The sequence below is a fragment of the Pan troglodytes genome, chromosome 14, assembly GCF_028858775.2.
Source record: "Pan troglodytes isolate AG18354 chromosome 14, NHGRI_mPanTro3-v2.0_pri, whole genome shotgun sequence".
NCBI classification, from domain to species: domain Eukaryota; kingdom Metazoa; phylum Chordata; class Mammalia; order Primates; family Hominidae; genus Pan; species Pan troglodytes.
The window spans coordinates 104,954,592-104,980,312 of NC_072412.2; the positions used below are offsets into that span (position 1 = coordinate 104,954,592).

At 43.5% G+C, this 25,721-nt stretch overlaps 1 protein-coding gene and 1 non-coding gene across 3 annotated transcripts in view; both read left to right on the plus strand.

Moving 5' to 3' along the window:
- UBAC2 (UBA domain containing 2) overlaps positions 1–25,721 on the plus strand; it is a 182,608-nt gene that overhangs the window by 140,987 nt on the left and 15,900 nt on the right. The window contains 1 exon segment of one of the 2 annotated variants that reach the window (NM_001246491.1): positions 22,841–22,960. The exons of the other annotated variant lie outside the window; for it this stretch is intronic. Within the exon segment in view, the coding sequence (NP_001233420.1) occupies positions 22,841–22,960 (120 nt within the window). 2 annotated transcript variants of the gene reach the window in all.
- On the plus strand, positions 11,194–11,291 carry MIR623 (microRNA mir-623). Its single transcript, NR_036034.1, has one exon. It is a non-coding gene; the product is annotated as a microRNA mir-623 (primary transcript).

The window sequence follows — 25,721 nt, forward strand, 5'->3', positions numbered from 1 at the left end:
AGATGAACATCCAAGAAACAAGGAAATATTTACTGAAGCACCCATGCAGTGAAAATCTGAGGAGAGAGCTACTGGTGTGGACTGATGCTGCCAAAAAAGATTTCAGGAAGTAGAAGGACGGGTGGAATTTGGATGGGTGGAGAGGGTAAGGCACATCATTCCAGAGGAGAGGACCAGCAAGAGTGAGGCATGGAGGTGCTAATGAGACCTTAAAAAGGAGAGACCTCCAGGAGCCCTGTGATTGACATGTGGGCAGATATGTAGTGAGAAATAGGAAATGATATAGTAACTGATAATGGAGGGAGGTAGTTTAAGCCTGACAATAGATTTCGGCTTGGACATTGGCTGTGAAAAATTGTTTATTCAGTAACAAAGATAGGACAGTTATCTCAGAAAAATGTCGTTTTATTGCATAGTGTAAGATGGACGGGGGAAAGGAGAAACCACAGAGGAGGAGACAAATAGAAGGAGGTTTCTAAGGCCCAGCTCTCAGAGGAGTGCCTTGGCTGGGCTGATGCTGTACTCTGGATCGAGCTCTCCTTCCTCTGTTCACTCCCTAAATAGGTTGTTTCCCAAGACTCAGTTCTCTGCCTACTGAGCTTTTCACGTTAGACACCCAAGGGGACCCACCCAGCCCCTGTCCTCACCACTTTGTTGAGCTCATGGCTCCCGTGAGTCCCTCAAGATCTAGAGACTGGACCTCCCTCTCTCCTGGGGCTCCAGACCGAAATATCCTACTGCCTATAGTACATCTCCACTTCACTGTCCCATCAGCTCTTGACAGGTACTGTTTCTTTTTTTCTTTCTTTCTTTTTTTTTTTTTTTTGAGACAGAGTCTTGCTCTGTTGCCCAGGCTGGAGTGCAGTGGCGTGATCTTGGCTCACTGCAACCTCTGTCTCCTGGCTTCAAGCAATTCTCCTGCCTCAGCCTCCCGAGTAGCTGGGATTACAGGCGCCCGCCACCACGCCCGGCTAATTTTTGTATTTTTAGTAAAGACGGGGTTTCACCATGTTGGCCAGGCTGGTCTTGAACTCCTGACCTCATGATCCACTCGCCTTGGCCTCCCAAAGTGCTGGGATTACAGGCGTGAGCCACCGCACACAGCCGACATGTACTGTTTCTTTGCTAAATTTGTTTCCCTTTCTCACTCCCTACCTGATGAAAAGCACCCATCGTTTACCCGAAAGTCCAAACCTAGGGTTTCACCCCAGACATTTCCCACTTATACATCCATGTCCTTCCTGCCTTCCCCACCAGTTCAGCCCCAAAGAGTCTCCCTCCTTGTTGTAAGTCCGTCATTCATCTCCAGTGCTGTAGTTCAGGCCACCGGTGCCATTTGCCTGGATTCCTTCCCTCCCATCTCCATCACGGACTGCCTCCCTCCTGAGCCTGCCCCACAGCCTCCACCAGTGATCTCGGTGAAAACAGAAATCTGCTTGTTTCACTCCAGCTATCATCCTTCAGGGCCTCTCCATAGCTTTCAGGGTGGTTCCAACACAAGGCTCCTGCCTGCTCTGTGGCCGCATCTCCTTTCTGCAGCCGTGTGCAAGCCCTTAGGCCAGCCATGCCTCACCGGGTTACTCACAGTTCACTGCTGCTCGTATTGTTTCACGCAGTCTCACCTTTACATCTTCCCTTTCCTCTCTGCCCAGAATGAACTTCCCTGTACCAACCCCTTCACCCCACCCCTCCCACATACACATCATTTTCACTTGTCTAGCTGCTATTTACTCGGCATTCCTGACAAATATCACCTCCTCGGGGAGGCCTTCCCCAGCTTCCTGGGGGGCTCCCAGGGCTCTCTCTGCCCCTGTAGCCACTGCATGTCTCTCGTGGCACCGCAAACCCGATGTTCACTGGTGATTTACTGCCCTTTCTCCACCAGTGTGTCTCAGGATGGAGCAGACTTGTTTTCTGTATATCTCCAGTGTGTGAATAATGCCTGGCAGATGTTAGGAACTGTGGGAATTAATGAGCAAACATGAGCACAATAAATAGATACAGAAAGACTTTAAGCGAGCTGAACACAGATGAATAATCAGGGCTGGAAACATCTACAGAGGTTGAGCGCAGTGGTTCACGCCTGTAATCCCAGCACTTTGGGAAGCCCAGGCGGGCAGATTGCTTGAGCCCAGGAGTTTGAGACCAGCTTGGGCCACATGGTGAGACCCTCATCTCCATTTAAAGGAAAAAAAAGATCTACAGATACTCTTGAGAGAACAGTAGAAAGCAAGACCCATGTTTAGAGAGTGCAAAGAGGGAAAAAAAAGAACCCCCAGGGACCAAGGAGAAAACCAGTTCAGTGGCCAGGGAGCCTGCGGAGTAGAATGTTTCAGGAAGAGTAGGTGTTTCGGGAACAGATTCAGATGTTACTATCCCCGGCCCGCCCCCCCCCACCCCCAGGAAAAAAAAGCCAAGTGAAGATGATACTGGAAGACCACCACTGGATTCAGCAGAATGAGTTCACTTTTGAAAGGGGCTTCGGTGGAGAGATGGGGATGAGAAGCGCTGCATGAGCTGGAAGTGGGGGAAGGTCAATATCACTCTGTTCTGACCGGCTGCCCTCATTCTGGGACATCACTGTGGTCACGCTGGTCCCCGTTCAAGTTACTTTCACTCTGTGAGAAAGTCAATATGATCTTATGCTCCTGAAGCATTTTTAGTCCACTGTGTGGCATATTCCCATTCCACAGCTCTGATGAACAGTGACCAGGGTGATGGCTCTATAGATCTCACTTCAACTGGGACATGAGACCTAGGTGCTGACAGGGGCAGGGTACAGTGGTCCCATGCTCATCATTAAGCACAGGCATGTAATAACGTCATCTAGTGTGCTTTGACCTCCTACAGATCTTTCTGGACATTTCCCGCCAGCACTGACTATCCAGAGGCCTTTGGAGGCTTGTCTCATGGGCCTGTGGCAGTGAAGATGGAGTGGGCTGCAGAGTGTTAGCTGCAGCCTGTGGTGCCCACTTCTCATCTCCCTCCACATCCACAGCTGTCCCATTCTTTTGTAAACTCGGGACCCTATGCTGGACACACATAAGCTGCTCTCAGTAGTTCCTTGCCCGCTGACTCACTCTTATCTCCCAGCAGAGCTGCCTTCTCCAAAGCAGGTGGCATCTCAGAGTCATTTTGCTACTTGCAGCTGTGATCATCTTTACACTGCCAGGGCCATTACATAACTTTTCATGGGTTTGTGTTTTGCTCATCCCCAGTAGAATATGAGCTCTTGGAGGACAGGAGCTGTTGTACTTCTTTGTCTTTTGGCTCTAATGCAGTGTACTGCCCTGAGGGATTAAATAAGACGCCGCCTGCGCCTTCAAGAAGTTTGCAGCCAGTGAGGGGAAAACATGAGGCTGTACTAGGCACTAGGTTTCTACAGGAGTCTGTGCAAAGAGAAGAAAAAAGAACCCTGAGGCCTAAACAGTGGGTGTGGCCAGTTCTCCCTAAGGGATACAGCGAGGGTAATCTTGAGGCCAGCATTGGGGCAGGTGTTTCAGTCACGGGGGGCCTTGTGAAAAAACGCACAGGGGCTCAAAACAGCTGTGGGGACAGCAAGGAATTGCATTCGCCTGAGACTGAGGTTCCTATAAGAAAGAGGCAATGAAAGGCATGGTTGGGAAGAGAGCAGAGGCCAGGACGGGTCTTCTGCCAAACTAAGAATTGCTGTTGTGTTCATCCTGCCAGAAGTGGTGGATCAGTGAGGCCTTTTAAACAGGAGAGGAAGTTAGATTTATTTTTAAGAAAGCTCACTTTAGTCATAATATGAACGTTGTCTGAAGGGATGACGCTAGGCTGGCCACAGTGGCTCATGCCTGTAATCCCAGCGCTTTGGGAGGCCAAGGCAGGAGGATAGCATGAGTCTAGGAGTTTGAGACCAGCCTGGGCAACATAGTGAGACCTCTTCTCTACAAAAAAATTTTTTAAATCAGCTGGGCATGGTGGCATGTGCCTGTAGTCCCAGCTACTCAGGAGGCTGAGATGGAACGATCACTTGATCCCTGGAGGTCAAGGTGCAATCACGGCTCAAAAAGAAAAAGAAAAGAAAAGGTGACACTACAGGAAGAAGACCAGGTGGGAGACAGTGAAAATTCTGTGTGCTCAGGATATTGTTGGTGATGAGCTAGAGCATGCTCAGCTCATCACAGTGAAGGACCAGGGCAGGCTTTGCAGAGCCTCCTTGTCTTCAGACCTCCAGATCAATTACTGGAGTCTCCTGTAGTAATGATCATCTGAATGGTGCCTGTGCAACCTGAGTCTCCACAGCTTCACGGTGCATGTCTCCCTCCCTTTGCTCGCTGTAGCAAAGAAGCTCTGTGTGCTGTGATGAGAAAGATGTATCTGTTCTCTACCACTGGCCCCTGACACACAGCACCTAAAGCCCTTGGAATCTCCATAGTGAGCATAGGGTCCAGCCCTACAGGGCTTAGCAGGTGTTCTCCCCATGTGCGGAGATGAGATTGTAATAAATAAAGACACAAGACAAAGAGATAAAGAGAAAACAGCTGGGCCCGGGGGACCACTGCCATCAAGATGCGGAGACCGGTAGTGGCCCTGAACGGCTGGGTGCGCTGATATTTATTGCATACAAGACCGGGGGTCAGGGTAAGGAGGGTGAATCTTCTAAGTGATTGACAAGGTGAAGCAAGTCACGTAATCACAGGACGGGGGGCCCTTCCCTCTTAGGTAGCCGAAGCTGAGAGAGAGAAGGCACCATACGTCAGCGTTTTCTTCTATGCACTTATAAGAAAGATCAAAGGCTTTAAGACTTTTACTATTTCTTCTACCGCTATCTACTACGAACTTCAAAGAGGAACCAGGAGTACGGGAGGAACATGAAAGTGGACAAGGAGCGTGACCGTTGAAGCACAGCATCACAGGGAGGGGTTTAGGACTCCGGATGACTGCGGGCAGACTGGGATAATATCCAGCCTCCCACAAGAAGGTGGTGGAGCAGAGTGTTCCCTGACTCCTCCAACGAAAGGAGACTCCCTTTCGCGGTCTGCTAAGTAATGGGTGTCTTCGCAGACACTGGCATTACCGCTTGACCAAGGAGCCCTCATGCGGGCGTGACAGAGGGCTCACCTCTTGCCTTCTAGGTCACTTCTCACAATGTCCCTTCAGCACCTGACCCTATGCCCGCCGGTTATTCCTAGGTTATATTAGTAATGCAACAAAGAGTAATATTAAAAGCTAATGATTCATAATGTTTATAATGATTGATAATGTCCATGATCATCTCTATATCTAATTTGTATTATGACTACTCTTACTCTAACTATTTTCTTTTTTATACTGAAACAGTTTGTGCCTTCAGTTTCTTACCTCGGCACCTAGGTAATCCTTCGCCCACAGTGAGAAGTGTCTTTTCACATGGATGACTGATGTCCAGGCTCTCCTGGATAGCCTCAGATGGGGGCTGGTTACCAGGGGAACTAATAAGTGATTAGAGGGTTGAGACTTTCGGCCCCACCCCCAACCTCTGTGATTAGGGAGAGGGGTTGAGTTGATCACCAATGGCCAGTGATATAATCAATTATATCTACATAATGAAGCTTCCATAAAACCCCCAAAGGACAGGGTTTAGAGAACTTCCAGATTGCTGAATATGTGCTGGAGCAGGGTGCAGGGGGTGCCAGAGAGGGGCAGGGGCCATGCCCCATGCCTTGCCCTGTGCATCTCTTCCATCTGACTGTTCATCTGTATCCCTTGTAATATCCTTTCTAATAAATGGGTAGATGTCAGTGTTTCCCTGAGTTCTGTGAGCCATCCTAGCAAATTAACTGAACCCAAGGAGTGGGCCACGGGAACCCTCATTTATAGCACGTTGGTTAGAACCGCAGGTTAGGTCTGGCGATTGCCATCTGAAGTAGGGGAGCAGTCTTGTGGGAGTGGGCCCTTAACCTGTGGGCTCTGATGTTATCTCCTGGGAGACAGTGTGGGGATTGAGTTAAATTATAGGACACCCTGCTGGTGTCCACTGGAGCACTGCTTGGGGTATGAAGCCCCCCAGCACATCTGGTGTCAGAATATTGTGTTGAGTGGTGTGTGAGTGTAGAAAGGAAGAAAACAGTGTTGTTTTTCTTCAGAGCCATGCTCACAATAGAAAGCAGCGTAATATAATGAAAAGAACAAGAATGGGCAGTTAGGGACTCAATCCTGGGTTGACAGGGACATCTATACACAATCTGTAGAATACTGTTGTCATTGGGGATAAAAAAAATTATACAAAATTACCTTAGGTACCAGAGGCTCTATCAGATATTAGTTATTATCATAGTATTGGGCATCTGTTTTTGTGGCTCTCAGGAAGTTTGAGAGAGTCCTAATTTAGGAGCCAACCTTGATAGTTTTTACTCGTAAAAGCTTGTAACCTCTAGAGCAACAGTCAGCAGGTGATGGCCTGTGGGCCAAACTACCTGTTTTTGTACAATCTGAAGCTAGGAACAGGTTTTACATTTTAAATGGTTATATAGGTAACTACATAATATCTTTGATCTCTTGCCTCTTTATTTTCCAAACCTAAAATGTTTACCATCTGGCCCTTTACAGAAAAATATTTGCCAGTCCCTGCTGTAGAACGTTATATAGCCAGCAGCTTTCAAAGTAACCTTTTACCTGGAAATGTGAATTCTCTCTTAGTTCTGGTCATCTGTTATTTGTGGGAGCCAATCCTCTCTCTGTTGGCTGATGATGAGAATGCTGTTATATACCACAACACAAACTTGGGGATAAAACTTTCCATTAGGCATTTCTGTAAAATTTCCATCTATTTTAGAAGCAGAACTAAGGTGAAGCCCAGTGTGAATGAATCCTGCTTGTTGGTACAAGCCAAGTGGGACATTTGGCAGCAAAGCCCTGGAGTCCTTGGTGCTCTTCTTTTAATTGCCTCCTCATCTCATTGGGCTGCCCGGTGTTAACTGGTTGATTATCACCTCTGTGTTTTGCCTGCAAGGAAAGAAGCTACTGACACACAGAGCAGCTCAACGATATTCACACGTGCTTTCAGTTATTTTCGCAGCATTTGGTTAAAGTGAGTTTAGCTGCACACCCTCACTTGGTAACATTTTGTGGCTGTGAAAATTGTTTCTCTCTTTATCCTCCCCCAGCAACAGCCATTTGGTATCATCTGAGATGTGCATCAGGAGGCAGATCTGCCCTGTCAGTCATGAGAGTTCCTATCATTAATCAAGTATTTTGAATTCAATAACTTTTTTTAGTGTTTTAAAAGTATTTACTGGTCCTTGATGTATTTTTTAGCAGCTGATAGAATTCACATACCATATAACTCACCCCCTCGAAGTGTACAGTTCGGTGGTTTTTAGTATTTTTTAATTGCACAAATACCATAATTTGAGAACATTTTTCATCACCCCAAAAGAAACTGCACCCCATTAGCAGTCATTCCCATCCGCCCTGTCCTAGGCAGCCACTTAATCTACTTTCTGTCTCTGTAGACTTGCTTATTCTGGACATTTTATAGAAATGGAAGCATATGTAGCTGATCTTTATTCTTTCGCTGAGCTTCACGTTTCTGAGGTTGACGCATGTTGCAGCATGGTTGATTTTCCCTCTGTGGTTTAGATAGCAAGATCTGCCTAGTAGAGCTTTATGTGTGCAAGTGCCACCCCACCAAACCAGTTTCTGTCACTGCCCCTTCATCAGGCCAGCTTCCTTAGGAAGCTTCCTGTTGCCTCTTGGCCTCACCAGTGCTACCATTTTCATTACCGTCTATTCCGCAGAATACACGCAGTGCCAGGCTCTGGTGAGTCCCACAGTGACCAAGGCAGCACGATCCCTCCTCTCCCTGAGCTTAGAGTAGAAAGCGTCAGTTACAGTGAAATGTGATGGTCACTCTTCTGGGAGAAATGTGTAGTGCAGTCAGGAAGAGTCAAGAAATTGTGTCTGGAGGCAGCACCGTCGGAAACTCTCTACCTCCGTCTCCACCCCTGTGTCCGGGGTAGGGGCAGTGCACGTGTGTTGCAAAGGAGTCCACCAGGAATCCAAAGGGAGCGAATTCTCATGTGTCCCGAGCATCCTCAGAGACAGCAAGCTGGCACGTGGCACCCTCCTCAGCACTTTTCCTTTTTGGCTATGCTCTTTCACTTTTTGGTGCAATTTGATTTGAAAACGATTCTTTTCAAGTTGCTATGCTTCCTTGTCAACAAAGCAATCTAATCAGTTAAAGCTAGTTCTTTTATGACTTTCTTCTTTCAAGAGTTTGTAAGTATATAGCATCAGATGTGGAATAAGTTACTAGTGCTTAGTTGATAAAAATCTGCAAATTAAATGAAAATTACTTGCAAGAACTCTATTTTCAGTGAAGTTACAGCTACGCTGTTTATCTCAATCTGTACCTCCTTGCAGAAGCTACTGCTGTGTTTCCAGTGCTTTTGTAGTTGATCATACTGATCTTTTTGACAAAATTCAGAACAGAAAGATAGGATCAATCTAAAGTGTGATCCTTTTCCAAGACTGACTCATTAAGTGACCTTGAGAAAATCATTTCTGTTTTCCATTCTGCCTTGGTGTCTTCATGAGAAAGAAGAGCGAGGTACAGTCTCATGATACTTCAGAAAACAAGCAAATGATGATGATGTACTTGGCTTTTTGAAGATATAAAAGTTATCAGTAATCCTAATTCTTTTTCTGGGTTTTCCTTTTGTCACTTATTAATCAGTTTTTGAAAGGACGAATGAATTTAGAGATGTACTCTGGAGCAGTATCATGTTAAACCAGGGGTATATTAGAAAAATCATCCTCATAATCATTCTGGGAAGTTTTTCCTCCCCAAAAAAAGCCATCCTGATGGGTTTTCAAAACCAGAAAAAAGCTCTTAATGAGGAACAGACCACTGGAGTACCCATGAGCATCTCAGGAACACTGAGACCCTCGAGAAGCCTTGATTTCGTGCAACCCCCAAGGTTTCAGAGCCAGCAGCCCAGTGCTGTGGTTGACAGACGTGGTTTTGTGGAGAAAGCAGCCAGAGGCCAGGAATTTTCAGAGTCGTGAGTCACGATCTCCCACCCAAGATTAGAGCACAGATTAGCCATACTGAGATTTGGTAAAATCATTCTGTCTAAGCAATGGAGGTGTGTGCACACGCGCAGTGCCTGTTCACAGGGGATGCAGGCAGATCGTGGGTTTAGGATGGGGGAGGCCACCGCACCCCCCTTCACTGCTCTGCACCTGCTCCCTCACGTGGACACTGTCCACAACTGTGGCTCTCACAGGACAGTTGCCCAAGGAGCTCATATCTTATTGGAGATAGGGGGTCTTACAGGTGACATTCATGAGCAGTGTGAGCAGGGTGACATGGGGGTGTCAACCCAGCATCTGTCCAGGAGCTCCTCCTGCAGCGGCTCTGGCAGGTGGCCTGAGGCTCCTTTTTGAGAGAGAACTGTTTGGCCTTCCAGATGTTCTTTAATATGATGATTGGGAAGAGACAGCTCATAACTAGCTTAAGGCTATCTAGTCCAGCTTTCCATTTTACAGCTGGGGAAACCCAGACTCAGTGTTTTATTCTCTGTTCACTTGGCGGCTTGGCTGAGTTCTGTGGAAGTTCAGCAGAGCAGGGGAACAGGAGGGTTTGGGTTGCAGAGAAAGAAGCCACTTACAGATGGGAAACAGGAGTTGGGCCCTATGCAAATGGAAGGGACCAGGGAGGGCACTTTAGGTGGCAGGGACAGTTTGAGCCGACATAGTAATTTAGGATGTAATTTAGAGAAGTAATTTAGGATGGGGCTGGTTTGGGCAGACCTGCAAAACAGGACAGACTCAGACAGGATGCCCGAGGGTTTTTGGTTGAGGCAGTGTCATTGTGAAAGGGCTTCTTGTGCACACTCACTGACCGTGGCATGCAGATTGGATTGGGGAAATCTTACTGGCAGTCATGTCATCCAAGAAGTTGTTGGCATAATCTCGGAGTGCAACAGCAAGGACCTAAACGGGCAGATCCCCTCCCAGGGGAAAATCAGTAGTCCTTCAGCGTTGGCTGGGTTTGATGGACAGAGGAGAGCTGAGTCCAGACATGAGCTGGGAAGTGGACATCCGCCTGCCACGGTGAACGCAGATAGGCAAGTGCGGGAATGAGACTCAGGCGGTCACTGAAGACGTGAAATGGATGAACTCTCCACGGAGGAAATGTAAGAAGAGGGGAAACCTTGAGTAATCCCCAGTCTCATTTTTAATTAGGAGTTTCACCTCTGTTTCTGTCAAAACATTTACTGTAACAAGTACCAAAACTAATTTTAATTTTGACTTTTACTTTATAATTTGTGTGTAGAGCCAACGCTGGGAAGGAAAAAATGACCCCAAATTTGGCAGACAAAAGAATGAAGGAAGGGAAAACAGAATATACGATGCAGAAATGGATAATCCACACTCTGAGAGATGCACTTCCATTCTTATGTCTTCAAGGCCACTGTCTCAGTCCTCGCTGTGTGGCCCTTACCGTCACCAGCGTTCAGTGCTTACAGGTGTGTCACTCAGTCGAGGGAGTGAGGAAGCTGCAAGACAAGGCCTTGGCATGTTCTTCCTGTGCTGATGTCCCTGACCTGCAGCTGGGCTGTGGGCTGTGGAACCCTGTGGTCCCCCCACGCCACCCTCTCACCACCACCTCCTCCTCACAGAGCAGCCTTAGCATTCTCATTCTCTACCAAAACCAAAACCAAACCAAAACACAGGAAAAGGTTTGGACACCTCTGGTCCTGACGGTCCCTGGAGGAAAAGTTCCCCATGAGGAGTGATGGGTCAGTCACATTTTCAAAACAAACGAGAGCCAGGGCACAGGCCTGTGGCTCAGCCCGCAGCGTGCTTGGTGCCACACGCCCCCCCGCAGCTGCCCAGAGTCTCACCCCACTCTGTGCAGGGGGCCTGGAGGGCAGTGGCGGCACAGACCCACTGGACGCCCTGGTGCATGGCTGAGCCATGTGCATCCCGTGGCTCTCTCCAGAGTCCCTTCCCTGCACCTCCAGGGCCTCCCCAGATGGAACTGGCTGGGAGCCGTGCTTTGTTGAAACAAAGGGAAAACCTGTCTCTCTTGGGTTTGCAGCTGCTGTTGAAACCAACTGAACCTGCTTGTAAAATTGTACCTATGTCACAGTAAGATCAGCTGTGCTAGGTATGTCAGGCCTCTGAAAAGAAATGTCATTAAAGTAAACAAGACTTGGGACACATGTCTGTCAGATTGTACACAGTAGAAGCGTCCCTTGCAGGGGCTGTTGGGTTGCATCCTAAGCTGTGCTGGAGCTTCCCGATGTACTCTGTAGATGTCTTTGCACCTTCTGTCCTCATTGCCATCCCCAGTCAGTCCCTGGAACACCACCTGTGGCCCTGACCCTTTTAGCCCCTGCATGGAATGCACAGGCAAGGCGTGTGGCCTTTGGGACTCCAGCCGACTAGAGCAAGACAGAGGAAGAAGAGACGGGGCAGAGGGCAGCCGATAGTTGGAAACTTCTGTCCCCTAAGCCAAAAGGTTCTCAAAACTGAGCAACAGGATGTATTGTGTCTCCTGATCGTATTGCCATGGAAACTGCCTTCTGTTCTGCCTAGAAGAAATAGTACTGTTTGAAGTATCTCATCCATCAACACTGGTCACTGTGAGAAACCACAAAGGAAAAGTGAAACCGAGAGCTGCAAAACTAGCCTGGGACTTTGTTCAAGCGATCATCTCCTTTCCCTCTAGTTTATTGTTTTTTCCAATACCTACTGAGACTACCGCTAAGCAGCACAGAAAGATACAATACACTGTTTTTATAGCACGACACAAAGGTCATGGGTGGCACTTCACATGACAGGGTTGGATTCAGTCTTCTGAGTTTTCTAAGGTTCCTATTTTTAAGACTTTACCAAGGAACCAAGGCTTTCAAATATGCAGCATGGTTTCTTCTGGGCCTCGCGTTGCCCCATCTCTTATCCAAGTGGTGAATGTGTTGCCAGTTTGTGTGTGGTGCTGGTGGTGGGCTTTGTTTGGTTTTCTTTTTGGGGGCTTTGTTTGGTTTTTCCCCGGTTTTGCCACAAAGCTTTTGCTGAGGACAGCAGCCTCTGTGGTGTCTTTTCTCTCTGTATTGTGCTCACTCTTGTAGTCATGCACCACATAACAATATGTTTTGGTCAATGACAGATTGCATGTATGACAGTGGTCTCATAAGATTATGATGCCACATTTTTGCTATGTCTTTTCTATGTTTAGATACACAACTACCATTGTGTTACAGCTGCCTCCAGTATTCAGCACAGTGACTTGCCGTACAGGTTTGTAGCCTGGTCGCCATAGGCTACACCAAGCAGCCTTGGTGTGTAGTAGGCGATCACATCTAGGTTTCTGCAAGTACGCAGCAACAAAGTCACCCAACAGCACATTTCTCAGAATGAAGCCCTGTTGTTAAGCGACACGTGACTGCAGTTTTAAGTCTAACAAGATGCCTCTCGTTCAGTCCTGAAGTGCTTCTTGTTTAGTTTTTAATGTACGTTTGTTTTGTTATCTCAGCCAAACTCTTTTCAGGGCCATAGGAAATTAGTCATTTCTCTGTGTCACAGCCTCCTTATCTGGCCCCAGGACAGCACACTACGCATAGAAGGCAAATGAGTAAAACTAAGTGTAAGCATATTCATACTTACGCCAAAAGCTGCAGCTTCCACAGAGCACAGGGAATTGCAAATAACTGTCTTCTATGAGGAGCTGCCATTTGTGGTTTCACCAGTTTCCCAGCATTGCTTCTTTGTAACTCCTGGTTCTTGTATTAGAAGAGGATGCTATGTCCGTGAAGAATGTAGGTATCAAGCATGTCCTTTGGGAGCCTCCTTGTTTTAACCCCTCTCACCCCTTCCACCCCACCTTCATTAGTAACCCACCACCTGGGTCTTCATATCCCAACTAACTACAGTCTTGGCTAAGAAAACCCCATATGCCTTTACTCAGCAATATGCCTCACTATGTCTTTGTCCATTCAGTTATCCATTTTGCAACTGTTTCTTGAGTGCTTGCATATGCCAGGTCGTACAGGAGGCCAGGTCTACAAACAGGACAAGATGGAGAATCACAGTCCCCGTGGAGCTAATAGGCTGTTGTGAGATTCAGGCCGGTTAGCCTGCAAGTGAAATGGGATGTGCTGAGAGCTGTCCTGGGGAAGGGATGGTGAGGTGTGAGAGCACGCAGAGGAGTACGGGGTGGTGAGAGCAGGCTCCCCAGCAGGAGTAGAGAATGTGAGGGCGGGGTTGTGAGAAAGTGACTCCAGTGGCAGACAGGAGTCTGGTAAGCCCAGGTAAGAAATTTCTGTCGGATTCTGAAAGCAACAGGGATGCATTGAGTAGCATCAAAGGGGAGGATGTCTGTAGTCATCCGAAAAGGCCCTTAATGTACTCTCCCTTTCTTTTCTAACTGTGTATCTATGTGGCTGGATTTGCTTCATGTACTTCAGAAACCAGAGTAACATAGAACAAAATCGAATGCAGAAGCAGATGGGAGAATCCAGCAACCTTCTAGTAAGTCAGACATTAAAGAGATTTGCAAAAATGGAAAACAGTGCCACTCTTCTCAGTAATTCTGTTTGGGAAAACATGGTTATTTTTTATTTCAAAAATCTATATTTATGTTAGCAAGTAATAGGCTTGTGATTGTTAATGAGTTATTAAATATTTTTAAATTAATAAAAGGGCAATGAGGAGCCAGCAAAGGGTTTCTAAGTAGAGGAGGGGCTTGACGAGATTTGTATCTTAGGAACTAACTCTGGAGCCACCCCGGCCATGGACTGTGGTCTCACACGGGGCAGTGAGAGTGAGGGTGGAGACAGTGGCGGGGGAGTTCCAGTGGACAGAGCCTAGAGATCTGGTTTATGCAGTGGATGGATGTGGATGTCACACCCCAAGACAGGGGACACAGCAAGAGATATGGGGTTGGAGATGAGTTTGTTTGGGACGTGTTCTATCTTAGGTGTCTCCTTAACATTTAGATGAAAGTGTGTTCAGGAGACAGTGGGTTACATGGCTCTGAGACACAGTGTTTGGGTTGGAGGTTCGAGTTTGGGAGTCTCTACCCCGTGAAGCCCTAGGAATGGATGGGCACCCAGAACACGGAAGAAGGAGAGAAACACTCCCCACATGGAACCTTCAAGAACACCCGTGTCTGAAGGACAGGAGTGGGAGGAGGAGAATCTGAGGACACTGAGAAGGCGTAGCTAGAGGGCTAGAAAGAAAGCGGGATGCCACAAAGCCCGGGGAAGAGAACGTCGAGGAAGAGTGGTCAGTAAGACCTGGTGCTGCCAGAGGGCAGGTCAGAGAGCGCTCAGGAGGATCCACTGGATCTAACAAAGGGTGCTTTGATAACCTGGAAGAAAAAGGAAAAAGTGTTTCATTATTAAAATACCAGACTATGAGCTTCTAAAAGGCAGGGAGGTTGTCTTAATTCTCTTTCTACTTTTGTTGCTGAAAGTATCACCAGGTACATTAGTAGATGTGATAATTTTGTGATTTTACATTAACTCATTCAAGTAAAACGATCTAGTCTTTTTCTGCCCTTGATCTCCGTGGTAGGTCATCCCCTTTGTCAGAGGCTCCTGTTAAATCAACCTGTTTCCTGAATGTGTAAGTATTTCCTTATGGCCTGGGGTAAAGCTTCCCAGCCACTGTGCCATGGTCATAGATGGGCTGAGATACTGGTCCCCTCCCCCCTTGGGGGCAACTGGAAAGGGCCTGAAGCCACTGGGCCAGCTGTAAACAGTTTTGGCTTTTCCTGTGGGCCATGCAAATCTGTCTTTTTCTGTGTGTGCCATGAGGTGGAAAACATTTGAAAGCCTTGGTCCATAGCACACTGAGTAAGTCCTTGTGTGGGCCCTGCCTCGCCTCCCGTGTGCCCAAGCACAGCACCCCTAAAGAGTCACATCGCCCTTCGCTGCCTACCCCATGGTCTCCCCCAGAACCTTCCCTGCATGGTGGCCTGCAGGGGGCCACCGATTGTAGACTGGAGGTGCCCCTGCTGTGTGCTTCACACTTCAAAACCTGGCATGCTGATAAAGGCTTTCTGAGCACCAAAGACTGAGAAGAAAGGGTGCATTTGTTTCCAATGGCCAACAGTCTTAAAATAAGATGAAGATGCTTTTGGAAGTCATTTTGGCTTTTCTAAAACATCGCATTCATAATGCCCCCTCTGTAATTGTTCTCCATTTTACTCTTTTATGGGGCACCAACTTGTACGAGCAGTCAGCTCAGGCTGCAGTGAGCTGAGAGTGGTACTGGCCACCTGGGAAATATGTTCAGGTCTTCCATCCATCGCAGCCCTCCAGGATCCTGTAGTCTAGTTGGGAAGACGAGAAACAATACTGTATAAAGTATAAGGCCAAGTAGTAAGGATCAGAATAATCATAGCTAAGCTGCAATAAGCTTATAGATGGCTTTACGTTCTATTTTAAATGTTTCACATGAATTAACTCTTTTGATTCTCATACTCTCCTTGTGAGGTGGGTGCAGTTATTATTACCACTTTACAGGTGAGAAAACCAAGGGTCATGGAAATGTTTGAAAATGCACCTAAGGTGTTACAATAAGAGGCAGAGCTGGGATTTGAGCCCAGTTATTCTGGCTCTAGAGACTGTTCTTAACTCAGCTTCCTCTACCTTTTTGTCCCTCTGCCGTTATTCCTTAGCATTGCTTTGCTCCTTGAAGGCGGTATAAACCCACTTAGGCCCTTTTCTTTGAACACCTTGGGGAAAATGCCTTGCTTGCTCTCTTCTCCATCGTTGAAATCATTCTCTTTTAATATTCAGCCCCAGCCCCATCCTCTTGGAAGTCTTACCCCTGTGCTTTGGCCGCAGTGGGTTGATGTCCACTCTGAGCTTTTCTAGTCCTTTTGATTTAGGCCTCACAGCTCCCATCTTAATTATATATCATCTTGCATTGTTCTGGCTTTTCCATTTCTGGGTATCTTGCCTTCCCCCGAGGAGATGGGGCGCTCTTCGGGAGCAAGGATGAGACCGCGTGCCTGGCTCACACTCTCCTGTGGACGCTCGAGTGCCCGAGGTCAGCCACCCGTGAGCTCTTCTGGCTTCTCTAATGTAGACACTGCCTGACCATCCCATCCAGAAACCTTTCAATGCCTGTAGAACATGGATTTCTGTTTCATGGAACTTCTGCTTAATAAAATGTCGGAAACTTTTACTGCTCCTCGGTTGGGAAACCATCATGTATGTATGTATGAATATATATTTATTCATTCATACATGTATATATACACAAGAATTTTTACTTCATTTGAAATCTTCTTACAAACTAATAATAAGTATTTCATAAAACGCCTGTTCAAACTGCAAGCTGTTTCCTTCTTCACTTTTAAAATATGTGGTTATTGCTTTTGAAGAAGACAAAGTAAAGGAAACATTTCCTGTTTATAGAGGCTCATATTTAACCCTACGTAAAGAGCAGATTCATGTCAAAACATCCTAGAACCTAGAGCCGTAACTTTCTGCTTTTTAAGCACTTTTCTACTATCACAGGAGTAGAGGGATTGGGGTTTTGTTTGCTTTGCCTACTCTTTGATTCTCTCACTCTCTTGTAAGAAATGAAATGGAACTCAAAGCCCATTCCCCTTCCACTGTCCTGGAGTGGGTGTGTTGTGTGCCTTTGCATGTTTTTGTATCTTTACTACATACATACTTACCAGGGTTTCTCAGCCTAAACACCATTGACATTTTGATCCAGACCATTCTTTGTTATAGGGGCTGCCCTGTACATTGTAGGATGTTTAGCAACATCCCTGACCTCTACCTACTAAATGCCGACAGCACCACCATCCTGTCCCCACTCCTCTCCTTCACTTAACAACCAAAACTGTGAGCAGACATTGCCAAATATCTCCTGGATTGGGGGTAGGAGAACAGAGTCACCATTATCATATATCCATCTAAAAAAGTTAAAATAGACCAGACGCGATGGTGCACATCTATAGTCTCAGCTACTCAGGAGGCTGAGATGGAAGATTGCTTGGGTCCGGGAGTTCAGGACTGCAGTGCGCCATGATTGTGCCTGTGAATAGCCACTGCTCTCCAGTCTGGACAATGTAGCAAGACCCTCATCCCCCAAAAAAGTTAAAATAGTATGTATACTCGTGTTCTGAGTATTTTTTAATTTATGTAAATAGTATTACATTTTATTTATATTATTTACATAAACTACATACAATTTATGTAAATGGTATATGTTGTATATGCATATTCTTGTACAACTTTATTTGTTCATTAAACATTGTATATTTGAGATTTACCCATGTAAATCTAATTCATTTATTCTAGCTGCTTTTATAATGGTCTTTTATATAATAGAACCACTTATTAATTTATTTCCCTCCTTAGGAACAACTGAATTTTTTCCATTTTCTTACTTAATATTACAACCAGTGCTTCACAGAAGATCCTCATACGTGACCCCTTCAGCATTCACAGCTCCCTAGAGGTGAAGTTGCCAGGTCATAGACTAGAATAGTTTCACTAGATCTTGACATGTTGCTCTCCAAAAGGGTTGTGTCAGTTTATACTCTCATCAGCAACTTATCAGAGTTCCCATTTCTTTCACATCATTCCCACACTCAGTATTGTTGGGCTGTGTATTTTTGCGAGTCTTGTGGGTATAAAATAACTTGTTTTCATTTGCCTTTCCCTAACACTAGTGAGATTGAATATCTTTTCATATGTTTCTTGACTTGGGATTTCCCCTTCTGTAAATGGAGTATTCATATACATTATCTGCTTTCCTCTTGAGTCACTTATTTTTTTCTCATTGATTTATAAGTGTTGTCTTATAAGTTCATAAGTGTCATTAATTTATTAAGTCTCATTGATTTGTAACTTTTGAATTTTGAGCTTATAGAAGTTATATGTTGTAAACATTTTCTCTCAATCTGTAGTTTGTCTTATTTAATTCAGTAACAATTGAACTTTTAATACAAAAGTTCTTACAGGTAAAGTAATTTTTAACCACTTTTTTCATTGTGATTTATACTTCGTATTTCTGTTTTAGATATCCTTTCCTATCCTAATGACATGAAAATAATCTCCTATTTCTTCAAAAAAATTTTCACAGTTTGGCTTTCCACATTTAAATCTTTAATCTTAGTTTTTATTTTTGTGGGTGGTGTGAAGTAAAGGTCTAGTTTTATCTTTTCCCTATCTATAGCCAGTTGTCCCAGGACTGTATTCAGTACGGGCTCAAAACCAAGTGCCTATGTTTACTGTTGATTCCTAGACTCTGTCTTCTGTTTGGATTTTTTGCCTAACTTCCACTAATACCACATGACTTTAATTACTGCAGTCTAATAGTAAGTCCTAATAACTGGTAGAGAAAACCTTTCTTATATTTCTTCAAAATAGTCATGCCTAGTTTTGAGCTTAACTTCAAGTAGTCTAGTCCCACCAAAATATACACATGTGCATACTTTTGAATTTTGAGTATATAGCAGTTAGGGAATAGGAATAATAATAGGAATCTGACTCCACATGACAGATAACACAACGTAGCAGAAACTTAACCAAGGTAGTTTATTTCTGTCTTGTATAGAAGTGCAGCAGTGGGCAGCCCAGGCCGGCGGGGCAGTGTCCTGAAGGTGTCAGCCCCTGGCTCTTTGCTGCTGCTGTATCCTCAGCACAGGGCTTCCACCTGATCCTCTAAGAAGGGCGAGCCCCTGCCTCTGAGGATCTTCCTGGTCGGCCCATATTCCCTTTCTGCTGACATACCATTGTCAGAACCTAGTCAACATGGAAAGATACTGAGAAAGGTAGCAAGTCACATGTGTATACACACCCAAGAAAACCAAAACTGTTTTTTCCAAAGGGGGAAAATGGATATTGGAAGTGAACCAGCAGTCTGCTAGACTGGAGTTGGCAGTGTCTGGATAGATTATAGGATTACATGTTACCAGGCTCAATTCAGGAACATGCTGAATCTTTCCATTTACTTAGAAATCTTGTAGATCTTTTGTTTGATTTTATTCTTAACTACCTTATATTTTTATTGCTATTTATAAATAGTAATTTTTTGTACTTACATTCTCTAATGATTTCAATAGAGGGAATGTTATTTTTTAATCATACTCTCTTGTTCTCATGCTTTGAGAGACATTTGTAAACACTTGGATTTTCTAGGTAGACAGTCATCATTTGAATAATGAGTTTTGTTTCTCTTTTTCTATCTTTATGTGAGATTTTTGTTTGGGTTTGGTTTTTGTTCTCATTATGCTGTGACTTGTGCTGAATGCAAGAATTGGTAATAGGCATTTTTGTCTCTTCATGAATGGGTATTGAATTTTGTCAAATTGTTTTCATACCTATTGAGATGAGCGTTTGATTTTTCTCCTTCAAACTGTTAATGTGTGGATTATGTTGCTAGTTTTTCTAAGATTTTTGAGATAAATCCTAATATAGCACATCATACTAGATAAGAGAATTATTTTGAAAACATTGTTGGATTGAATTTGCTGATATTTTATTTAGGATTATTGTATCTACCCAAGAAAAATTAACTATATATTGTATAATTTTTCTTGCTCATAATGGCCTTGTCTAGTTTTGGAAACAGTGTTATGCTAGTCCCAAAAAATTAGGTGGGAAACTCTCCTTCCTTTTCTGTACTCTAGAGCAGTTTATATAAGATAAGGAGTCATTAAAGATTTCATACACTTCACCTGTAGGTTTTTGGTGGGTAGATTTTTAAGTACTGTTTCAATTACATTAAAGTATGACATATATCCAGAAAAGTACATGCTATATAATAATAGTCGTACAAATGTACTTTTTGTGTTTATTTTGTTCAACATCATTTGAGAGATTCAGCCATATTGTTGCATGTCATTCTGGTTCATTCATTCAAACTGCTTTATTAGATTACAGTATGTGAATGTACCATAACTTACCCATTCTATAGTTGATGGGCATTTGGGTAGTTCCCGTCTTTGACTGTTGGAAATAATGCTGCTGAGAACGTTCTAGTCCATGTCTTTTGATGAACATGTGTTTGAATTTCTTTTATTCAGGAGTGGAATTGCTGAGTCTCACATATGGCTCAGCTTAAGTAGATGGTCCTGAACAATTTTAAAAGATAATTACCAATGTCTGTTTTCTCTAGAATAAGTTTTAATAAGTTATACTTTTCTAGAAAGTTGTCTTTCATCAAAGTTATTGGTATGAATAAAGTATTCTTGTGATTTTTAAAAAATCTGCCATTATATCCCTTGTATTATTCTTAATACTGTTTATTTGTGCTCCCTCCTTTGTCTTTTCATCAAGCTTGCCAGGTTTGCCTATTTTATTTGACTTTGTAACAGCCAGCAGTAGGTTTTAGTGACTCCTTCTGTTTCTTTGTTTTCCGTTTTACTGACATTTGCTCTCAACTTTCTACTTTCTTCTTTCTCATTTTTTTAGATTATTGTTACTTTCTCTAACTTCTTAAATTGGGTATACTTAACCCTTTAATTTTCAGTTTTCTTTTTTTAATTTAATCTCAATATTTAAAAATTACATCAACCACTTTATTACATCCCATAAACTTTGATAGGTAGGTAATAGTTTTATTCATTCTTAGATATCTTCTAATTTCCATTATGAGGATTTTTTTGGTTTCCAAATGTGTGAGGTTTTTTGTTTTAGTTATTATTTTGATGTTGATTTCTAGTTTAATTGCATTATGGTGAGAATATAATCTGTGTAATGTTTATGATTTGGTATTTGTGAATATTTCATATAGGATCTAGTACGCAATTACTTTGTAAATACTTTAAATGTAATGGAAAAGAATGTATATTCTCTAAATATTAAATGCAAGGTATATATGTCCATTCAGAAATAAACTTGTTATTTTTTATATTATTTTTTGTCTGGTTGATCTATCAGTTACTGAGTTATATGCTGAAAATTAAATATATGTCTGGATGCTTCCACTTCTCTTGTAATTCTATTAATTTTTGCTTTCTGTGTTTTGATGCCATTGTGTTACATATAAATATGATATTCATGTATTCTATTGATTTTATCCCTAATACTGCCTTTTTTTGCCTTCAAGGTCTATTTATTTGGCATGAATGTAGCAACAACAGCTTTCTTTGATTAGTATTTCTCTGATTTTTTTCCATCTCTTTACATCAACTTGTGTACGTCTTTATATTTTAGATTTATCTTTTGTGGGGAGGAGGTGAGAGGTGAGAGTGGCTTCTGTTTCCCTATTTTTTTTCACATCTGTTTTTTCTCATAATACCTTATTCTTTTCTTTAAGGTCCTCCTGTGACGTCCTAGTTTTTTTGAAGTGTGTAATCATTTTCAGATCCTCCTATATTCAGGTCCTTGGGGACCCAGTCTCTTGTGTGTTTTGTGTGCCGACTTGCTCATCACGGGTGATTTCCTTGTGGATTTTGTAGTTTTGAATTCTGAGTTTTTCCCCACTGGAGCTTTAACTATAAATCCCATGTAACCCCAAGGCAAGAGAATATCTCTCCAGAGTAATTTTACATTTGCTTTTGCTTGGCTCCTTCGATATCTCCATCCCAAAACCAATCTTTATGTAACTTTTTTGATGGGTTCTGAGACCATGAATATAACAACATATGTATAGTATAACTTGAACCCCAAATTTGCCTGTGGTTCTTAACTCTCAGGCAGGACCAAGATTCCTGCTGTCTCCGGGGGAAGACAGGCTTTTTAGTTTGATTTTTTTTCATCCCTTTCGCTGAGGGTGCTGCCATTTGAAGATTGTATCTTTAGACAGATAATTGAGCTCAAAATTGCTGCCTCTTTCAGACCCAAGGCCGCATCTTCCGAACTCAAACAGTGATAGAACCCAAGTGGTCCTGGGTGAGCAGGGCCTGTGCTCCCCCGTCTCCCAGGCTGCTCACAGTGTGCAGCTCTGCTTCCCACGCCCACTTGTTCCTGAGGCCTTGCAACTCCACTTACTTCTTTCATATTTAGCTGTGTATAGAAATATTTATCTATTAATAGCATTTTTAGGTGTTTGTAGTAGGAAGAGTTTCAGATCTTAGTCTATAATTTTGTCAGGACTAGAAGACTTCTAGAAATAGAGATTTAAATTAATAAATTCAAAGATTGCCATATAGCTAGAAACATGGATTTTTTTAAAGCAGCATGTGATGCATTTTTCTTCCCATGGTGGCTTCTTTTTTGTTGGTGACATAGACTAAGCCAGGAACGGCATTGCTGTCGGTCTTCAGGACCCGTGGAGCCACCCTCAGAAAGATGGTTACTGATCCTCACTTCTCACCTTTTCGCTGTTTGTCAGATTTCCCTTCACACTGTCTAGCCTGTTGCTGAGGTTTTATCACAGCCTGCAGTCTTCCTCCACTGTGTGCGCTCAGGATTTACTTCAGTCATAAGAAGAAGAAAGGTAGAGCAGGGGAGCATTTTAAGGGCCGTGATGGAAACACCAGATTTCTGGCTGCCCTCAGTGATTTAGCCTCGTCTCCATGTCTTCCTTCCTATCACACCCTGCAAAGCCCTGAGCTCCTAAGAGTTAACTGGAGTTGGGACAGTCAGTGGCGTCACAGTCGGGCTGAAATTAGGAGTGTCTGCACAGTGTCTTTCACTGCCTTCCAGAGCCACAGTGCACAAACAGCTTTTACACTGCCTATTACTTTCTTTTCTCCTGAGCACCTACTGCAGGCTGCCAATTTTGTGCTATTGACTGAAGGATGTTGTGATACTTTTGAATTTGAATTGCTTGCATAGAGCGGATCAATATGACACTTCCTTCCCAGTCTGTAGATGTAACTGCATTGAAAGAAAGCTCTTCCAAGCATTATGATGATTCTGCTCCTTCTGTGTCTGATAACTGTGTGTTGATCTCTTTTTAGGGAGGAATGATCAATTGGAATCGTCTTTTTCCTCCTTTACGTCAGCGACAAAACGTAAACTATCAGGGCGGTCGGCAGTCTGAGCCAGCAGCGCCCCCTCTAGAAGTTTCTGAGGAACAGGTAATTAATCAGTAATACCTGGTACTCATTCTAAATCCATGTTTCAGAGTTGAAGCAGTTTCGATCAACAGGACTCAAAAGTAATCAAGCGTGTAAATACAAAGATGGTGACAGCAGTCCATCTGCCACCATGATAGAGACTTTGGGCTTTTTTTGGCTATTGTGGTTCTTACGAGTTTAAGGAAGGCATTATTGGTTGGGGGGCGGCAGGTGGGAATGTATTATGGTAGCTTGTTTTAGATGCTCTTACACTTCATATATACAAGAAACTAATGAGATTGGTTCTCTGTGAAGGATCGGGGACAAGGAGGTGGGAGGATGGGGAGGGAGTGTGCCTTTGGCATGGTTTCACTTTTGTATGGTTTTGAGTCATGTTAATGTTTTACATATTCAACAAGCAAACCAAAAGGACAGGGACAAATGTAAAACTGAAAAGAAACAAACAAATGCTCTAACTGCATTTCAAATGAATAACATAATCACATTGAAGGAGGGAAAATGGATTTCAGTAACGTTTGAACCTGATATACCCTCAGTCTAATGAAGAAACAAAAAGAACTGCAAACAAATCTTAAACATTTCTTCAAGGTTTAGTTTTCATAAAGGTATGAGTATAGCAATTCTAAAATTATGCTGTGTGTATTATAGATTTGAGCAAATGAGGAACTCGGTTGATTTTATTGTGGAAGAAGGAAAATAAATATATAAAGCAGGGGAAGGCAAGGGAGAACCCTGTGGGGTTGGAAAGGAATTATCACTATCATCGTAAACTCATGAGAGAGAGAGAGAGAGTGTGTGTGTGTGTGTGTGTGTGTGTGTGTGTGTGTGTGTGTACACATACCCTCACTCTGACCGAGAGGGCTCAGAAGCAGTGGCCTCCTGGTAGCAGTGGGCTCACCTACTGCCCAGATCTGGTTTCTAAACACTCCTCCCCACTAAAAGGAACCAGGCCTCTTTAGGAAAACGGTGGATTCCAGGCCCAGTGTAGGGAACGTACAGGATAGCCCTGGATCATCGTGTGCCAGGAAAGTAAGGAAGTGATCAGTCACTGCTGGGGCCTGTCAGAAGGACACTGGAGCCAGCTGCGGGATCCCACTGGCCACATCTAGGGCATCGGCTTGGGGATCAGAATAAATAAAGGATAGTAAGAATACATGCATTATAATAGTAGATAAATATTTATATAAATACATACACTGGAGGGAAGGAAATGCTTTTCCTAAATGGAATGTCAAGTAATAAATATACAAAGAATGATAGTATCAGAAAATCACAAATTTGCAAGCATCGTAATAAAAATCCATTCAGGGAAAAATGATCAATATATGAAGACTAGGCTATTTATATATAGATGGTCCCTGACCTATAATGGTCGAACTTTAACAATTTTTCAATTTTACAGTGGTGCAAAAGTGATACATACTCAGTAGAAGCCATACATCAAATTTTGAGTTTTGCTCTTTTCCCAGGCCAGCGATACGTGGTACGAGACTCTTTTGCGATGCTGGGCAGCGACTGTGAACCGTTCTGTTTTTCACTTGCAGCACGATACTCAATAATTACATGAGATAGTCAATACTCTAGATTTGTGAGGGATGATTTTGCCCAACTGTAGGGTAATGTTAAGTGTTCTGAGCATCTTTAAGGTAGGCTAGATTAAGCTGTGATATTCAGTAGGTTAAGTGTACTAAATGCATTTCAACTTATGATATTTTCAACGTACAGTGGATTTATTGGGACTTAACTCCATCGTAGGTTGAGGAGCGCTTGTAATCTCAAAGTATCCCTCCACAAGTTACTTACTAATTATAAAGGAAAACCGTAATTCTACAGAGGAGAAATTGGACACCACCTTAACCAAGTTATCAAAATTAACATCACCAATTATGGAACAAAGAATTATTATGTTCATATCCTGAAAAGGACCTATCAGTTATGTCCTTGTAACATATGCAGTTACAATCAACATGCATAACTTTGATCGTAAGGGAAAATAAGATAAACTTAATTTGAGGGACATTCTGTAAAATACCTGGTCTGTGTTCTTCAAAAACACGATGTTCCAGATTAAAGGAGACTTGGGAGTCATGCTGCCCAAGTGGAAAATGTGATCCTGGACTGGATTTTGTACTGGAGAAAAAATGTCTGATGAAAGGCCATTTTAGGATCAATTGGTGAAATTGGACTATGGATTGGATATTGGTATTATATGAATTTTACATTTCCAGGACTTGGTACATACCGACCGTGTTTAGGAAAGAGAATATTCTTGTTCTTAGAAAATACACACTGAAGTATGAAGGAAAACAGCACCATGATGTGTGCAACCTGCTCTCAAATGGCTTAGGAATAATATCTGTGCATGTCAGTACATAGTGTGTGATTGTGTGTATGTGTGACAGAGACAGAGAGAGAAAGCAGCTGTGGCCAAATAACAATTGGTGCATCTGGTTAAGGAGGAATCAAGAGTTCCAGGTACTATTCTAGAAACTTTTCTAAATTTGAAATTATTTCAAACTACAACCTTTTCAAAATCTATAAAAGAAAGTTAAGAGTGTTGCCATCATAATACTTTGAAGTTTCCCTCTGCCCGTTGTTTTTCCCTTTCAGCAAACAAAACAAATTGAGATCAGCATTTCACAGCTGACCACACCATCCACGCCATCGCCTCCCCATTCCCTGTCCCCAGAGTGAACAAATGCCACGCACCTGCCTCTGTAGCAAAACTTTGTCCTCATTTTTCCCAAAACTCAAAAGGTGC